General features: G+C 35.8%; 2 protein-coding genes across 2 annotated transcripts; both read left to right on the top strand.

The window, feature by feature from the left end:
* LOC105166850 lies at positions 683–7,803 on the top strand. The gene is made up of 8 exons (XM_011086342.2): positions 683–1,481; positions 1,642–2,342; positions 3,413–3,483; positions 4,544–4,633; positions 4,780–4,971; positions 5,069–5,125; positions 5,609–5,741; positions 7,050–7,803. The coding sequence occupies exons 1-8, from the start codon at positions 1,003–1,005 to the stop codon at positions 7,181–7,183; spliced, it is 1,857 nt and encodes a 618-aa protein (XP_011084644.1). The 5' UTR covers positions 683–1,002; the 3' UTR covers positions 7,184–7,803.
* Positions 8,228–15,923, top strand: LOC105166851 (protein TRIGALACTOSYLDIACYLGLYCEROL 3, chloroplastic). The gene is made up of 10 exons (XM_011086344.2): positions 8,228–8,727; positions 9,465–9,593; positions 10,336–10,431; positions 10,553–10,630; positions 10,706–10,767; positions 10,881–10,956; positions 11,485–11,592; positions 13,276–13,451; positions 13,539–13,623; positions 15,366–15,923. Exons 1-10 carry the CDS (start codon positions 8,515–8,517, stop codon positions 15,402–15,404), a joined length of 1,062 nt encoding a protein of 353 aa, XP_011084646.1. The 5' UTR covers positions 8,228–8,514; the 3' UTR covers positions 15,405–15,923.

The following is a 17,541-nucleotide window of genomic DNA, read 5'->3' on the forward strand; positions in this document are numbered from 1 at the left end:
CCTATAACTTTGGGGCCATCGGCATTTTTAGTCTTATTACTTGGGAGTTTTCATTTTTGGTCATGCATGAATTTATTTACAAAACTAAATGCACCACGTGTACTATATTGAATCTTCAAGCTTAAGTACTATATTGTCAGGTAAGTGTAGTTTGCTTAACAAAGTTGAAGAAAACCTCTTGTGGTTTGGGAAATTACAGTTAATACTATAATGTGTATTTTTATCTAATAAATAAATTCTTTTGTTAGTCAAAATTCACCAAATTTATTAGTTTCAACAAAAAAATTGAGTGAAAATTATATTTATTTCAAATTGCTTATTGCAGGTCAAATAAATATTTTATAATTGAACTAATTTTATAATGCTGAAGATGTACCTCTTTATATTCATTAACGTGTGAAAATATATAAATGTAGTTCGGCCACAAAAAATAATTGACTGCAATAAGTCAACCATAACTAAATGCGGATTTTCATTTATTTTTTTTTCTAGTATCATTAATTTTAATTAAAAGATAAATTTATTTATTAAAAAAAATAAAAATATTAAAATTTCTAAATATAATTTTTTAAATTATAAAAAATTTATGAGTAATTATAAAATAACGTGGGAGAGATTAGTGTAATTATCCATAAAGTACGTGAACATATATATTAAAATGTGAGGATCTAATATTTATTACCCAGAAAGGAGAAAATGCTAAGTAATATGGTTGAGGGTGGAGATAAGGGGCCCAAGTATAGCTGTTGCCTGTCGGATTAGAGATAGAGAATATAGCTCACGTTGTTGGAGACTCAGATTTGACTCATCGGAAATTCGAAACTTCTCCTCGAAGTTTTTCTCTCCCCGTCTGCGTCTCATACGCACGCAATTGCTACCCCCCCTCTCTCTCTCCGTCTCTTTCTTTCATTTCCAAAATCCCCAAATTTCGTTCCATCTACCACTCGTTTACTCTGTCATTTCCTGTTAAGAGTTAATATTGGTAGTGGTGGTGGTGGGGGTATGCAAGCTGCAGTGCGATGCCCGTCGCACGCCTTCCTCTACAACGGCACTCTCTGTGCCTGCAACCCTGGATACGTTTACAATTTCAGCAGCAGCAGCTGTGCCCTCTTCGCGGCGCGTGGCCCCGCTGTCCAGCTGAGCAGCGGCGTGGATTATGATTCTACGCTGGCCTTTCCGGAGACTATATTTTCCTTCGACTCCATCAAGAAGTTCACCCAGTCGCAGGCGGTGTTTCTGGAGGCGACACTAGTGATGCTCCTTTGCTGGCTTGGTTTCTGCCTCCTCCTCCGCTTCTTCCCCCTTGGCTCCGATGGCCGCTCTCCCTGGTTCAAGATGCGCTGGTGGATTAGCCGTCTCGACGTCTCTTTCGCCACCCGCCACTGGCTGGAGGACCAGCATCCGGTCGTCAAGCGCAAAACGGAGCTTGGTGGAACTTTCTCCATTGCCAGTTGGATACTCTTTATTGGGTTGTTTGCCGCGTGAGTACGACTGCATTACGTTTCTTTCTTCTTTCCTTTCCGTTTGGAATTGGGGCAATGCTAATTAATTAAACAATTAGATTCTTCTACTGTGCTGTTTCTTTTGCGTACTACAAATATGTTATTATTTTGTATGACGGCTCACTGCTGTAGCCTGCAGGTTGCTCTATCAAATTATTTCCAAGAGAAGTGTGGAGGTGCATAATGTTAGAGCCACGAATGCACCTGATTTGGCTTCCTTCTTGAATGACTTTGAGTTCAATATTACTACCATATCCAGTATGAGCTGTTCGCAGTTGCGCGGTCTTGGCACACTTGTCAAAGGGGATCCAGCGTTTAATGATCGCAGAGTTGTTCCGCTTTCAACATTTGCCAATTATTCTTGTCTAAACACCACAGCAGGACCAACCATAACTCTTCAGTGCAATAACTGCCAGCTTATTAGAGACTTTGCCTACGTCTCATGGCAGTTTGTTGACATTCCAAATAATCCAGCAATTGCTGCTGGCTTTCAGTTCAATCTTACTGCAAAAAGCCATGGCAAGAGGAAGCATCTGAGTTTTGTAAGTGGGACTCTGAAGAATGCCAGTGATGTTGATGACAAACCAATTACATTTAGAGGGGTTGTGCCAAATATACTGAAGTTCAATTTATTCCCTAGATTGTACCGTAATATGCACGATCTAAAGCTCATACAACCGCTGTTTCATGAGTTTCTTCCTGGTTCATATTTTGGTGAGGTCAGTCAGCTTCGAGCATCACTTGAGAACTCCAGGGATGGAATGATAAACACTACATTGTGTGTCAACTTCCTCTCTTCATACATTGTAGAGATTGATAATCAAAATATTTTGGGACCAGGTGAGATCATCTCCTGATATTCATATGTTACATCTCTTTTTATTTAATTTTCTCTGATATCTTCAGTATTTTTGTTCTTGTGTTAGAAGCATCTAGTTTTATTTTGCATCTCTCCTGCTGTATTGTTTTAATTCTTGTAGTGTTTCTTCACTCAAAATTCTTTGACGTCTGCAGTATATGTTCTTCCTTGCATTGGGAGCTCCCTTCTTTACCTTGCATTCTTTCGTGTTATACCACCCGTTGTAATACCTGTTATATTGATTTCATTCTATTTGGGGTAAATAACTATAGATCTGGGCCTCTGGCATTTTTAGGGTTGTGTTGTTGAAAGACTAAGTTACAGGTTTAGGGGTTCTTGATAGTTTTAGCATGTGGGTTTAGTGGTTTTTGATCATTTTAGAAAGTTACCAAAGTCAATCTTTCTTCGAAGTATAACCTACAACTAATTTGTCAAACAAGCTCTGGTGCATTTATTGATATTTATTATTTGGCATGTATTGCAACAAATGCTCTTGTGGTGCCACAATCAATACATGGTGCTTATTAGATTACTGTATGGTAGATTTTGGTTCACTATTGCCACATCTATAGTTTTTAGCACAGTTCTAGGAGCTTGGTCCTACATTTACTCTCCTGAAAAAGCCAATTTATCTTTTTTGTTGTTATTTTTCCATGTTTCTGATTTCTAATGCGTGCTTTTTGTTCCTCTGCTTGGCAGTATTATTTGAGTTGTTTCAATTATTCTATTCCATGTTTGCTATATCCAGCATTCAGTAGTAGTTGTCCAAAGTCTTTACTCCTGTTGAACCCATTTTTCTAACATTTGAGCTGTAGTCCCAATGCGATTACTGCCTACTGGTGGGAAATCAGAGGGGTAAAAAGAGAGATATATCAGTTTCTTCAATATGTTATCCAGTATTATCCATAGGAGATTTCTTTCAATTAGAAAGCTTTACCAAATTTAATATTTCTGATCACAGCCTTAATGGAACAATAACCATAAGTTCCCAAACCCAGTTGAAACAAAGTATTCTCTCAATACTGATTACTTTCTTTTGCTTAAAATGCAGTGAGTTTCCTTGCTGACCTGGGTGGCCTTTATTGCATAAGTATTGGTATTTTCTTCTACTTCTTGGTGCAAGTAGGTTTTCAATCTACCCTTACGGTTTCCTATTCTATTTCTTTGTTTGTTTTGCATTCTTGATAACTTGATGATATTCTATTTTGTGTCTTATCTTTGTCACTGATGGTTTGGTCCAGATTTATCCCATTGATATCTCTCCAGCATTTTCTTTATGAATACAGATAAGCTGCTATTAAATATTTTGATATCACTACAAGCCAGAATGAAGTAATATCATGATCCAACCTCCTTGATTGATATCTACCAAACTCAGAAATCCTAACTTCAAGTCAATGTGATGATTCAAGGAGAAAACTATAAAAAAAAGTATGATTTAATTGAGAAGAAGTACCAACAATTTATTAGAACTAAGATACCAGGGGTCTCTCTATAATAATCATCAACTTGTAACTCTTTTCAGGATATTCTTTTTTCTTCCCATGGCTACAGCTTGATTCCTATAGCTCTCAGCTTCTTGATTGCAACTCTCTGTATGTTTGTCATGTATCATATTGACTAGTGGTTGGATCAATGGGCCAGGGTGGTAAATCAGAAAGTGGTTTTGCCATAGCTTCTGTTATTGCAATAGTGATACTCTGCATATTAGCCAATTTTCCATTAGAATAAACTCGGCATGGTAAGTCGATCAAAATCTTGGACTAGAGTCAGACATTTTCAAAGATCATGGAAGTACTTGTCCGACAGTAAACAAGCTTGTTAGGTCTCAGGATCAACATCATCTACTTGATTTTCATATGTCAGTTGTATCAGTTGAAGGAAGTATATCTGGTTTGTGGGTTTTGACTGAAAATCTGTAATTGTAATCAACCGCCCTACCGTAAAAGTTTCTACTGAAGAACTGACATTCGGGATGCAGACTTTTGAATCCAGGACATATACTGGTTAACTCTGTTAAACTGTGAAAGTTATCTAAGAAACAAATAAATTCACAAGTCCAAAAGTACCCTGGAATAGAGATCCATCTTCGAAAGTTTAAGTATTGTTCCATTGATTATAAGTAGATGAATGTTTAACTTTTGATTCCGTTCCTAGTATTCTTAATGCTTCTCATTTGTAGTGTGAGTATAGAATCAAGAGGCTTCGGAAAGAGGATAGTATAATGAGGACGATCAGGAATCGTCGAAAAGCCCTAGAAAGGTGGGATAAAGTGAGTTTCTTTCTCTACTCAGAAATTAAATTTGGCTTGCTTATGTTTTAGGTTGGTTTGACTTTATTAGCTATTCACTACATTTTCTTAAGTTCCAAGTTAATTGTTCATAGATTAATTTAGACTTTTGTTATCTTTTTATGTAGTTGAGAAAATACGTAAGGTACACTTGGGGATCTTGTTCATTGGAGGATCCCAAGACTGAGCCAAGTGAGGCATGTTGTACTGGTGTTATGAAGAAATCATTGCCCCAAACTGGGTCATCACATAGACGTAGGCTGCGGAAGAGAATGGATTCTCTCACTTTTAGTGAAAAGGTCAACTTGCCTAATGAGAAGGTGGACAATTGCCGCAGCACCCTGATAAATTGAAATTTAATATTTTTATCTTGTTTTTCATAAGTTTATCCATAATCTTATGTATGTATCTCTGCAGATAGTTGTGCCAGATCATGGTTGTAATCAAGCGGTCCAGGGACTAGCTTCTAGTAAGGTGCGTGCTTTTATGCGGCTACCTTCCCTACGGAAAACGTCCTAGGCTCATGAAAAACATGCTTTTTTCTCATAATAATTACCATTAGTTTATTGATCTCAATTCCTTGCCATCTCATTATCTCAGCATATGTTTCCATGATGAATTTTGCTACAGAATATGATATGGAATTGGACCTCTACCCGTTCTTGTATTATCTTGTTTCTGGTTGCTCATTTATGCTGGAATATGATCTACATGCTAAATCAGCATATGTATTTAATATCTTCTCATGCAGTCATGACAATGCTATCCACATCTGTCAGGGTTTGTGTTGAATGTTGCTTATTCATGACTTAGTTTAGCTGGGAGAATTTTTGTATTTATGACTTTTCTTGTATTTTGCTAGGTTATCTTTATTCATTAACCATCTTTTTCACTAAAAGTTGCATCTGCAATATGAAGCTATAAGACATTCTTATACTTTTGTTTCTCTAAGTTCAGGAAGATCCGCTCCATGGAAATGCAGAAAAACAAAGACATGAAATTAGTCTTTCTTCCAATGTGGGAGGTCTATGCCAAAACAGAGGGTTTCTTCCAGCTGATATTGCAAATCTCCCTCCTCTTCCATCATGTGGTGAGTGCTCAAATTTGAAAATATTGAATTTCTATCTCTATTATTTCTTGTCTGTTTAGGTTGTGGAAGGAGTTATTGTTCAGCATGTGGTGTATGTGAATATGTGGAATTGTGCAGATCACTTTCGTATCGGTATCTCTCATCTTTAATCTTAGTGCTGTGAGTAAAAGATTGAGGAACTTCCTTTTTGATATACTATGTATTAATCACATAATAAATAAAAATAATAGCATAATAATTAGTTTTGCTCTAAATCATAAAATAGTGTAATGGTTTTAGCTGTTCGCTTTGGTTTTTAGATTTAGTTGCTTATGATATAATATAATAAATAGAAATTTAGTTATACTCTCTTCTAATTCAATATTAGTCATTTTTAAGACTAGGGAGAAAAGCGCTTCACCTCCGAAATTAACCGTTTTAGCACTAGCGCTGACTCTGAAAGTAACTTAAAATCTCCTTATCCCCTCAACTGAAATTCATGATAGCACTTTGATCCTTAATTACATTTTCAGGCATTTTTTATTTGGAAGCTCTTAGAAATTTATATGTTTTAAGAATTAGGAAACAATTCAAGTATATATCCATTTCAAAATTGTGGCTAATGATTATCTTTATCCTTTAGCATTTCAAGTCACTTTGTAAAGCCCATATTTTAATTGTTTTGACCACTCAACATGAGGATTGGGACACTTCATTAAAATTCTATGATTTTTACTGTATTATATATATGTGTTTATAGAATATGAAACCCAAATTGTTTTACTTTTTTGATCTATTTACTGGCATTCTATATATTCATATTGATATAAAAGAAGGAAATTATTTTGAACAAACTCAATAATTTGCTATTTGCATTAATTTCAGAATCTGTCATTTGAAATGCATGGAGTATAAATAAAAATGTGAACTATTGTTAAAAGGAATTGTTAAGAAAAGGTAGTTCTGTCATATTCTATCATAGCTGTAAATATTAAGCCCCTTACATGAAGGATACAAGCAATGAAAGAAAAAGGATAATTTATTACAAAAAAATTACAAGATTGTTAACTAGCTCTAACACGAGTTTCTCTTCCATCGTAATTTTGCTGCCTTGACAATGTCTTGTTATGTCGAAGGGCACAAGGGAAGTTGTGACTTCAATACAAGTTTGAGGGTGAAGGATGCCTAGATATGTACATGGAATATGATTGAGCAGATCAGCTTTTAGTTGCAAAAGATGGAGAGCTCTAATATCAGCTTTAGTAATGACTTCAATATGTGTTGGAGACCACCTGTTATCACCTTTGAAATTTCTCTCTAATTTTGCAGAATTTGGAGACACTGGTGAGATTAGCATGGTTGATTTTCAGCGAAACCTTCAAAAGTTGTATGAATATAATGTAATGTTGAGGGAGAAGTTGATCTCGGTCCTTTCAAATGGACCATGTCGTAGTGAAAGGTAGTTGCAAGCAAACATACATGCTCTCTGTTTTGAACGAAAGCAGCAACCAAATGTTCCTTCTTGTTGGTCCCTTTCAAACTTCTCGGCGAACTGATGAGCTGCTGAAGGATTCGCCATGTGAAGTCAGGAGAAATTGATTCCACTCGTTGAACTTACATTACAGTTATGCATACAAGTGATGAAATATTGTCAGGGATGAGAGGCAGAGATATATGCTAGCAGACAATGTCTCATTCCTTTATTTCATTGTTCCTTTCAGTGCTTTTCATTTTGATGAGAATTATTTGTTGGTCACCTTATAGACCTTTTCCCTCATGGAGCTCCATCTCTCAGATGAAGTCTATTGGTGTCACTGAAGGGCTGTGTAATTTCCAGAATCATTGGAGTGCTAGTTCATCTCATGGTAAGTTATGGCCAAAGATACTGAAACGGCGATGCCACCTACACCTAAAGTGTATCCTGATTTTGCCCGAAGAAAATGTTCAGACAAGAATATGCACATATGAGCATGTAACACCTTGATTTATGGTACCTGTAATTGTATATATTCTATGGGGTGCAAGATTTTATTATTGGATAGGATTACAAGCTCGTGCAAGATTGTGAAATTCATTTTCGAAGTTGGAGTTGGATCTCTTGGCATTCGATCATCGTAACTCTCACACATACGTGAGAGGATTCTGATGGTGGAAAAAATAATTGATATGGATAATTATATTTACAGTCCTTTATCTATAATTAATTTACACAAATTATTCATGTGTTTTGCATATTATAATAACAAATCAATTCATGTTCTTTTTGCATAATTATAGGAGCTACATTTGATAGTAAATAACGGAAATAGTTTGGGTAATGATATAGATGTTCATGTATAATTCTTTAAAAAAATAGAAGGGATTTGTTTAAAATTATTGACAATTTTCATGGTGTATGAATTATCCAAAAAAAACATTGGTGATGTGATAAAATTAAGTGATGCAATTGAGTGTAGATGAGGGGCAAAGTGAGATAATGTTAAGAGTAAAGGGGGTAAAGTGAAATATACCCGTTTATCATTAGCCAAACTGGAAAGGCTGACGGTGATTGCTACATTGGCCAATGGCCGCCAGCCGCCATCCTCATTTTCTCGAGTGCCGTCGGCCTTTGCCCAACCGCGAAAACCGTCCCCCACAACAAATCCAGTCATCTTTCAAGTTTCGTTGCCAAAACTGAAATTTGATTCGGTTTTAAGGTTATTTGGATCTAGGTCGCCCTCATAATCTTCCTCTTTGGAACAAATCTTCCGCTCTGCGGCTGTGGGATTTTGTTGGCGTTAAAAAAATAGAAGGAATGGTTTCAGCTTTGGTTTCTATGTCATACTCTCCTCTCAACGCACGCAACGACGACAGGAACAGTTGGAGTAGAAGCACCGGCTGTAGTTCCTTGCGATCTTTTCAGGCATTTCCGATTTCTTCTGTCGATGATGAACAAGCAAGAAGAAATAGAAGGGTAGCTTGTGCTTGTGTCGCACCGCCTCAGGACTTGACGCCCGCCAAATCTATTGTACGAGTGAACCATGGAGAAAGCATCTTCCATCATTTTCTTTTATTTACCTTTTCTTTTTAAGCTTATTCAGCTCTTAAGGTTTCGGAATTTGGGGGATTTATTCGAATTTGTGTTATTCCTTGTCTAGTTTCGTATATATTCTTCTTAATTTGAACTTTCTTGGACGGTTTGGAGAGAATAGGATTTACAATCAGCACATTTTGCAAGGGCATCACAATAGGGGACCTGAATAAGACATGATTGCGGGATTCAAATTCATTAGAATTGTAATTTGCTTAACTGCCAATTGAAGTCTATAAGTTTGTTTTAGTACGACGCCTTGGGGTAACCCACCCACGCTTCAAAATTGTCTCCAGTTACCATATTCATTCTGGAATTTGTGTTTTTCTCCTTCTGTTTGAATTTCGGTGGACATTCTGTTAAACCTAATATTTCAAGTAGGCTTCTAGAAAGTGATCAATGTTGCAGCTCTCAGGTTTATCCTGAGCTTGACTGGTATACCACTTTGTTTTAAGTTATTGATTCTTCAGTTTCTGTGTCAAACTTTGCGACTTATGTTCCATATTATTTTGCTTTTTACAACTGAACTTCAGCATGAATGGCAAACTGTTAAATCTGGCTTCACTTCTGGAACATGGTGACAAATTGAATTGGTTTAGTTTACCCTGCACTGCTTCTATCAGATTTAATACTGTTTTCATGAGGAAATACATTTGTTTGTGCATTTTCTCCAGGGTGCACAGAAGCTAGAAAACTTGAGTGTCAAGAAGGAGCTAGGGGATGAATCAGATGTGCTCATTGAATGTAGAGATGTCTACAAATCCTTCGGGGAAAAGCACATCTTAAGAGGTGTGAGCTTCAAGGTGACTTTCTTTAGTTATGCTTACAACCTATTTGAACAGTTTAATTACAGATAGATAACCCACTTCTTTCTTGTTCGTTACAATTGAATTGAGGTTTGTTCAAAATAATAACCTAGAATATCTTGTAAGGGAATGTGTCGTTCGCACATATGCACTTGAAGATAGTGATTCAACCAAAAGATACCCAGATTCATAGGAAACAATATATTTTTTCTGGAGCATTTCAACAAATTGGGTGTGTTCTAATCATGTCTAATGGATGTTTCAGCATGAGATAAACGGTATAAAAGTCTATTTATTTATCTAGTGCAAGTCAAATTGACTCGCAGGCCATTAGTTTGTAATTGGGTCATTTCTGGTCCCACATTACCCATCCTTAGACATATGGATTACATTTTGTTTGGATGAAAACATGACTTGCTGATACTTGGATTGCGGCCAAAAATTGTGTTCAGAAGCATAGGTTGGCAATCTTGTCTTTTGTTTCTTTTTGTTGCAACTAATATATAGATTCTTAGAGGGGATTGACAAATCAGAAGTCATTGAAAGACTGGATGATTTAATCATCTGGTTGTCCTTACTATATTGCATATGACTCGCAATCATACTGTCTCAACTGGTATTAGATTTTTATTTTCTTTGTTTTACTCTATTGACGTCACATTTGTCTTCTTTCTCCAGCCCAATTCAAACAATCTTCTTCATTGAAGTCAAACTGAAAACCATATTATTCGTATTCTAGATTAGGCATGGCGAGGCTGTTGGAATTATTGGGCCATCTGGAACAGGCAAGTCAACCATCTTGAAGATTATGGCTGGGCTTCTTGCTCCAGACAAGGTAATTCTTCTTGCATGTTATTTGATCTGGTGTTATGTCTTTTTTTAACTGAGGTTAAATTTTCAAGAATGTGTTTTAAACTTCCTTCTTCTGGTCTTTATTCATTATGCTTAATGATTAGGGTGAGGTTTTCATTCGAGGTAGAAGACGACATGGTTTAATAAGTGATGAGGAAATATCTGGTCTTAGAATTGGCCTGGTGAGTGTATTTTTGTAGTATCTCTAATGGTGCAGTTATTCCAGGCAGTTCCTGAATCTCTTTCCTGTGTCACAGGTGTTCCAGAGTGCAGCACTTTTTGATTCTCTGACTGTTCGTGAAAATGTTGGTTTTTTGCTGTAAGATGCTAAGGCTTCTTTGAAAATGTTCATAAGCTTTATTGTTTTGCTGTCAACAAAAGAATTTGTGTTTATGTAATTCTTGATACTATTCTCTAACTTTTCTGTTACAGATACGAAAATTCCACTATGCCTGAGGATCAAATTGCAGAGCTTGTAACAGAGACTCTAGCTGCGGTTGGATTGAAGGTGTGCTCAATGACCATTTTACTAGGGCTGGCTTCATCCAACTTACTAAAACTCTTCTGTATATTGGCTGCTCCAGGAACATATGTGCAAATGATGTTATTTGTTAGAAAGTGATTGAAGTCATTTGGACCTATTTGCTAGCAAACATTTAAATATTGAAACTAATCCATATGGCTTAACCAACTCATTAACAACTAGAAACTGTTATCTCAGGTACTTGATCTTTATGTTTATCTGGGATTAAAAACATTAAGATTTTGGACTTAATTTTCAAGTATGTCTAGTATAAGGGGGTTATCCTTTCTTGGGGGCCAAATACATGTGTAGGTAACTTATAAAAACATCCAACGAGTATTCTTTTATTGAGGATTCCTAGGTGCTGTAGCGTATAAATAAGTTTCAAGACACCTATTAAGTAGAAAATGGCAAGAACAATTGCTCGGAGTCTGATAGTTTGATATACCATACAGTGAAATGGCATATTCATTTTTCTTAGGGAAGGCAAGCTTTAAATGAATGGTTCTACAGGGAGTTGAGGACCGATTACCTTCTGAATTGTCTGGTGGGATGAAAAAGAGAGTTGCTCTGGCCCGTTCCATAATTTTTGATACAACTAAGGATGCGATAGAGCCTGAGGTATGGAAATCTTGCTTTCAACTTCCCCTCATTTTCATCTTCTCTTTTTCTTGGGGGGGGGGGGAACTGTTTTTTTCTTTCTCTGTAATAGTTCTGTTGCTGTTTATTATCTTGAATTTCGATTCCACCCTATCTCTATCAGTTTTTATAATGTTATGAGGTTGTAAATGTGTAGCTTGGGACACATACTTTTAACTTGCTATGTCTAAGTAACATACTTGTGATCAAGCATGACTGTTAAGCTGTGACAACTGAACTAATATATGAAAAAGCGGCATCCTCTCTAGAAATGACAATTGTGTATACAGAAGTTGGCACGACTTATCACAAAATCCTGTTATGTTCTTTAGTTATTCATTCTTCACTGTGCTTAGCTTTAATTCCAAACCTTCACCCTAGGCAAAAGCAATGCAAAACAGCACAATTAACAGACTCTAGGCCATCAAGACCCCTCCTACTGTCAGCAAAGTGGTGCTAGTACCACCCTAATAGTCTGTGTACTTGACACAGTTGCTTTCTCTGTTTAGTACTTACTCAGTTGCCCTACTTCATAGCAACTTGCATGTTTGCCACCAGTCGCCATCTGACCCACACTCTAGCTAGTCTCTTGCCGCAACATTCATCAGTGCATTCCTCCTCACTAAAACTTCGTACTGCAGGCTCCAGCTTCATGAAGCTAACTTTGCCACTTGAGTTTTCCTCGTTAAAGAGCTCAGTGGATTCCTTGAATTGTCAATGATAAAGCTTGGTTAAGGAGCTTTGGACCACCTCTCTTGGCTCATGTTCTTCAACCTTCTGCATATTTGGTCAAAGAAGTTATTGTTTCAGATGGTGGGCCCAATAACTTTCGGCAGGCTGTCATTTTGGGTTTGGAAAATGGATATTACTATACTATTCTATAGATAGTATGTAGCTTGGTTTCAGGACCTAGAAAATTTCCAACTTTTTGTCTATTATTATCTGCTCCTCACTATATACCATTTCAAAAGACACCAAAAGGCAATGAACTCCATGATTAATTAACAAACTTTATTCTGAGGTACCCAAGATTATTGATTGACAATATGATAGTTGTTTGTCGTTGGGAGGTAAGACGGGAAAATATCTTAGACAAGTCAACCAAAAAGTGTGTTCCGTATTTCTGTTGCCCAATATTCTAGTTCGCATGATCTATATCCCACTTTCAAGGTTTTTCGTAAATGCCCAGGTTTCATGGTATAGGTCAACAGCCTTATTGTTGTCCAATATAGACATCTTGGAGCATTCTAGACAAGTTGAGGTATTAAAGACCCTTTAGTCAGCACACACATCTCCAGAGTGCTGATAATGTTTGCAATTGTCATGGCTGTCTCTATGGATCAACAACATAATAATCATGTAGGGTTGCTCTGTAACCAAACATCATGAACCAATCTCTAAGTGTTTGAATAGTGTGTTGGGACTATTGAGTTGGGAGATCATTCAAGAAAAATCTTGGCTCATGTGTTACTCATAATGTTGCACATAGCTTAAAATGGATACTTTATGTCCATGATGTGAATTTACTCCTCTGGAGAGGATTATAATTATTGTCTTCACTCAGGGTTATGCTTTAGATTTTATCTGATAGTTATAATTATTGTCTCCACGTGTATATGCTGGTCTTTATTTCTCTGTTGATAGTTATATGAATTTACTGAGCAGGTGCTCCTGTATGATGAGCCAACAGCTGGTCTAGATCCAATTGCTTCCACTGTTGTTGAAGATCTCATTCGCTCTGTTCATATGAAAGGTGAGGATGCACTTGGGAAGCCTGGGAAGATTGCGTCCTATGTAGTTGTCACTCATCAACATAGCACAATCAGAAGAGCTGTTGATAGGTAGTGATTTGTTACTTAGGATATGTCAGTTCCCTGTTTCAGAAAGTTTAGTCTTTTTACTCTTGTTTCTCCTTACTGTTGCTACAGGCTGTTATTTTTGTATGAAGGAAGAGTTGTTTGGCAAGGAATGACTCATGAGTTTTCTTCATCAACAAATCCGATCGTTCAACAGGTAAACTTCAATGTTTATATTTCGGCCTTTTCCTTTTGGGGATACCTTCCCTAAGGTTGGTTTAAATATTAGGTAATCTCCTCAGGTTTCTAAAAATTAGATCCAAGTCCTTCAATCAAAGTTACACAAATCTCTCTTGATGTTTGCCCAAATTATAGTGACTTCCCCCTAGAGTTTGTCATATTATAGATAGTTCCCTAGATATTTTTCATTTTCCTGTGAGATTCCTGTGCTTATCCCAAAAAATTAATAAAATACCCTAAACCTTTAAAAATATTTTTTATCATAAATCAAGTAGATGTATCCAAATCAGGTTCATAACATTCTACTTAGATATAGATATAGACTTGGACTAGTGTCTCTTGTCATTCTTACTTGCAGGCACTCATATTTATATAAGACATACAAAATTAAGTTAACTTCTAATGGTGATGGTCCAAGTCACAAACTTGATTGTCGTTAGGATGATGGTGGCAAGATCACTTCAAGGTTCATTAATTTTGAAAATTCAAGATATGCTGATAAAAAAAATTAAATAAGAGATATTATCTAAATAATTCTCTAAATACAAAATTTGTTTAACTAACTCAGAACGTATTTACTAATATTTGTGAAGTGTAATTGTATCATAACTTTTAAAAATATTATATCTCAAAGAATGTATAAGATGTAATTCGAGAGGGATTTATGTAAATAAAAAAAACTTTAAGGGCTCTTTTTGTTAATTTTTTGACAAGAAAAAATTGCACTAAATCTGTTTGTTACAAAATAGTAATGCTGATGTGAAAATAAATGATTGGAATATTTGTGAGATAGCGACAATTTTCTGGTAGTTGGATGTTTCAGAAATCTTTGTGCTACTACTAGTCTGTAGACCAAACTTTAGGGAAAGCTTATGTATTGTTCCTAGGGTAATTTGGTTTGAAAAAATTTTCAAATAGGAACAGTCAATGCAAGGGCGAGACTGTGCTTCGTCGAATGATTTGCTGAAGTCATGATTTTCTAATGAAACCTTAATGACTAGCTAGATGTACTTTTTAGAACGCATCAAGTGTTGATGGTATTTAATGCAATTACCCAAACCTGAGGGATAGCCCAAACATCAGTTGAGTCCTTCATGATTTTTCCTTTTCTTCTAAAATATATATATTCTTTTGTGTGTGTGTACTATATTTCATGTCTTTACCCACAGCCACAGGCATTGCGTTTAGTAGAAATGAGTTATCATTCATAGGTCTGCCTTGCTCAGTATGGTCCAAATAAAGGTTTCTTCAGCTTCTTTTAATTTTCTTTACCTTTTTTTTTGGGTTGGTGGGGTGGGGTGGGGTGGGGTGGGGGGTGTTAGTTTGGTAGTTTATAAATTTCACTTCGGATAAGAAAAGAATGACTAGAAAGTTGTCATTGTTGATGATACTACATCTTTTAAACCAAGACCATTAACATAATATCGCAGTTCTATGGCCAAGAGCACGGATATTTTTCCTTATGTACGGGTTTAGTATGCTTAAGCTTTCTGTTCTTAGTGCCGTTCAACTAAAACAAGCTTGTGGGTGGATGTTTTGATGTTGGTTTGCTGCAATAATCATTAGTTTCAGCAAGCCCTTTGGAATTGCTTTTCTGATATTACTTTAACGCTCCATATTTGCTGAATGTTGCGTTTAGTACTTCTTTGTAGTAACTTTACTTTTTTGCCTACTTACAACCTTCAAACAAGTCTTGTTATAAATGAGTTGTACTTTCAGTTTGCATCCGGGAGCTTGGATGGGCCAATTAGGTACTAGGTCCGACAAGTCTATGCATTCAGATCCATTGATGCAGGGAGAGTTTTCTTAAGCGAGATCATTGATGATTTAGATGGCTTCTTTTTCATGGTGGAATTGAATCTTAGGCCAATTTTTCCTGGCAGAGCAGAATACAAAGTTTCAGGATTGCTCCTCTAAGTACCCCCACAATTTTATGTGACAAGAGCAGGCAAGTTGGTTTACTACCTGCCTGTTGCCGGTGCTTTTATGCTCTTTTGCTTCTGATGGAGTTGTGAGGTTGATCCTGTGTCATATGTTCCTCCATCAAAGGCAGTGTATACTGTACTATGTGAATTCATTAAAAAAGAAATGAATAAATTGCAGTGAACTGATTGTGTTGCTTACTTTTGTAGAATTTTTCTGTCTTATTTTCTCTGTTTGTAATGTTTAGGAGCTGAGTAAGCGGTTGTTGCTTTGCAATGCACAGCATGTCTAGCTTCTGCTTCTTTAGATTTGAACTTAAAGGATTCCTCTGTAAAGTAATATGAGGTTGGATCAGCTAAGCATATATATTCCTTTGATTTTTGCATATCATTTTCGTATAGCGCCTTAGATCACACAGTTCTAGTTGTGGCTTAACTACTCAAAATTGGCACATGATGACTTGAACAAAAACAAGATGAGACTACACATTATTCATGTCATGTTCAAAAAGAGTGGGGCGCGTTTAGTATTCGTTTTGGCCAAGAGAGAGAGAGAGAGAGAGATTAGTGCTGCATGCTTCCTCCTAGGGAAATAATTTTTTCACATACACACGACTCCTTTGGTTTCCATCGATAGAAACCAACATTATTCAAATTTTCCTTCTATACAGTGCTTGGGGAAGAAAGAAAACCCAAATAACTACTCGCAGTATAATAAAGGAATAAATACATTCATCTCTCTTCGTGTAGTTACATATATAATTATTGTGATTTAAAAATTACATCTAGCATTTTTGGTATTATATTTATATAACGAATAAATTTTTGTCAGACAAAATTCATTGAATTTGTTAATAATAATAAAAAATTAAATAAGAATTTATATATACCTAAGATTGATTTATTAATAACAAATCTTTTTGGACTAAACTATCTTTATACATTTTTCCAAATTAATGCAGAGGAAGTATATCTTCACTCCTATAAGTGTAGTTTTATTAAAATAAAATTTATTTAATATACAATAAGTCAATATTAAATTAATTAGGAGGTAAATATAAATTTTCATAACTTTTTGATTAATAATATCAAATTTGATGAATAACGGAGTAATTTATTTGTTAGACGAAACAAAAATCAAAGATACTAAATGTGCTTTTTCAAATTACAGAGAATTTATAAATAATTATATCAATCCTCATAGGAGGATTGTGCAACTATCCCTATAATAAAAACACAAAACTCAGGTATTTGAGTTACATGAACAACCTTTGAAGTCAGTCCAAATATACAAATAATTTCCGCTTTTTTCCATATGATAGGTAGAGCGTTTGAAGGGTGTTAGTGTAAAATTTTTTAAAGTGTTTGTGTAAATTTTTACCTCTGAATAGAGAGTATAGATTTAATTACACCTGCAACCTCAAAGAGTATTGCAAAAAATAAAGTGTTTGTGTATTAAATGTAACTCAGAGAATGTAATTTACCCCAAGTATTTTAAGGGATGGAAGAGCCAGTTTATGCTGAAGAGCTTAAGCAGCAATATCCTAAAATCCATACCGTCTGAAATATGTAGCAAATAAAGTTACCCATGTTTTTAGGTACTTATCCAGTTACTTTTAGCCATTTATCTCATCATATTACTAGGAATCTACAACCAAGGTTATGCTAGCAGTTGATGTTCTGACCCTTTGTCCTCGAGACTACGTTAATCGTTCAAAACTAAACATTTAGGAAATCATAAAAAAGAAGAAATAGATGACCAAGAAACAAGATAAGACATGGCACATAGATACTTGTATGAATACTAAATTATGAGACTAGTTGTCGTCCTTTCAGAGTTGCTTTCATTTTTAGGTACCCAAGTGAACGTCCCCCTTCTGTTTTCTGGTCTTTAGCTTCATTGTGGAGTGCCCAGCCGAGCCACTGAGCCAAGATCAGTTCTATATAGACCAAGAATGTCAACAAAATTTTTG

This window comes from Sesamum indicum, linkage group LG7, assembly GCF_000512975.1.
Source record: "Sesamum indicum cultivar Zhongzhi No. 13 linkage group LG7, S_indicum_v1.0, whole genome shotgun sequence".
In the NCBI taxonomy this organism is placed as follows: Eukaryota; Viridiplantae; Streptophyta; class Magnoliopsida; order Lamiales; family Pedaliaceae; genus Sesamum; species Sesamum indicum.

Excerpts from the sequence above, each read along its gene's own strand:
- LOC105166851 (XM_011086344.2), top strand. The coding sequence starts at position 8,515 with ATGGTTTCAGCTTTGGTTTCTATGTCATACTCTCCTCTCAACGCACGC. Across the intron at positions 10,432-10,552 it reads GGCTTCTTGCTCCAGACAAG|GGTGAGGTTTTCATTCGAGG; the intron begins GTAATTCTTCTT and ends CTTAATGATTAG. Across the intron at positions 13,624-15,365 it reads CAAATCCGATCGTTCAACAG|TTTGCATCCGGGAGCTTGGA; the intron begins GTAAACTTCAAT and ends TTGTACTTTCAG.
- LOC105166850 (XM_011086342.2), top strand. The coding sequence starts at position 1,003 with ATGCAAGCTGCAGTGCGATGCCCGTCGCACGCCTTCCTCTACAACGGC. Across the intron at positions 1,482-1,641 it reads TTTATTGGGTTGTTTGCCGC|GTTGCTCTATCAAATTATTT; the intron begins GTGAGTACGACT and ends TGTAGCCTGCAG. Across the intron at positions 4,972-5,068 it reads TCAACTTGCCTAATGAGAAG|ATAGTTGTGCCAGATCATGG; the intron begins GTGGACAATTGC and ends GTATCTCTGCAG.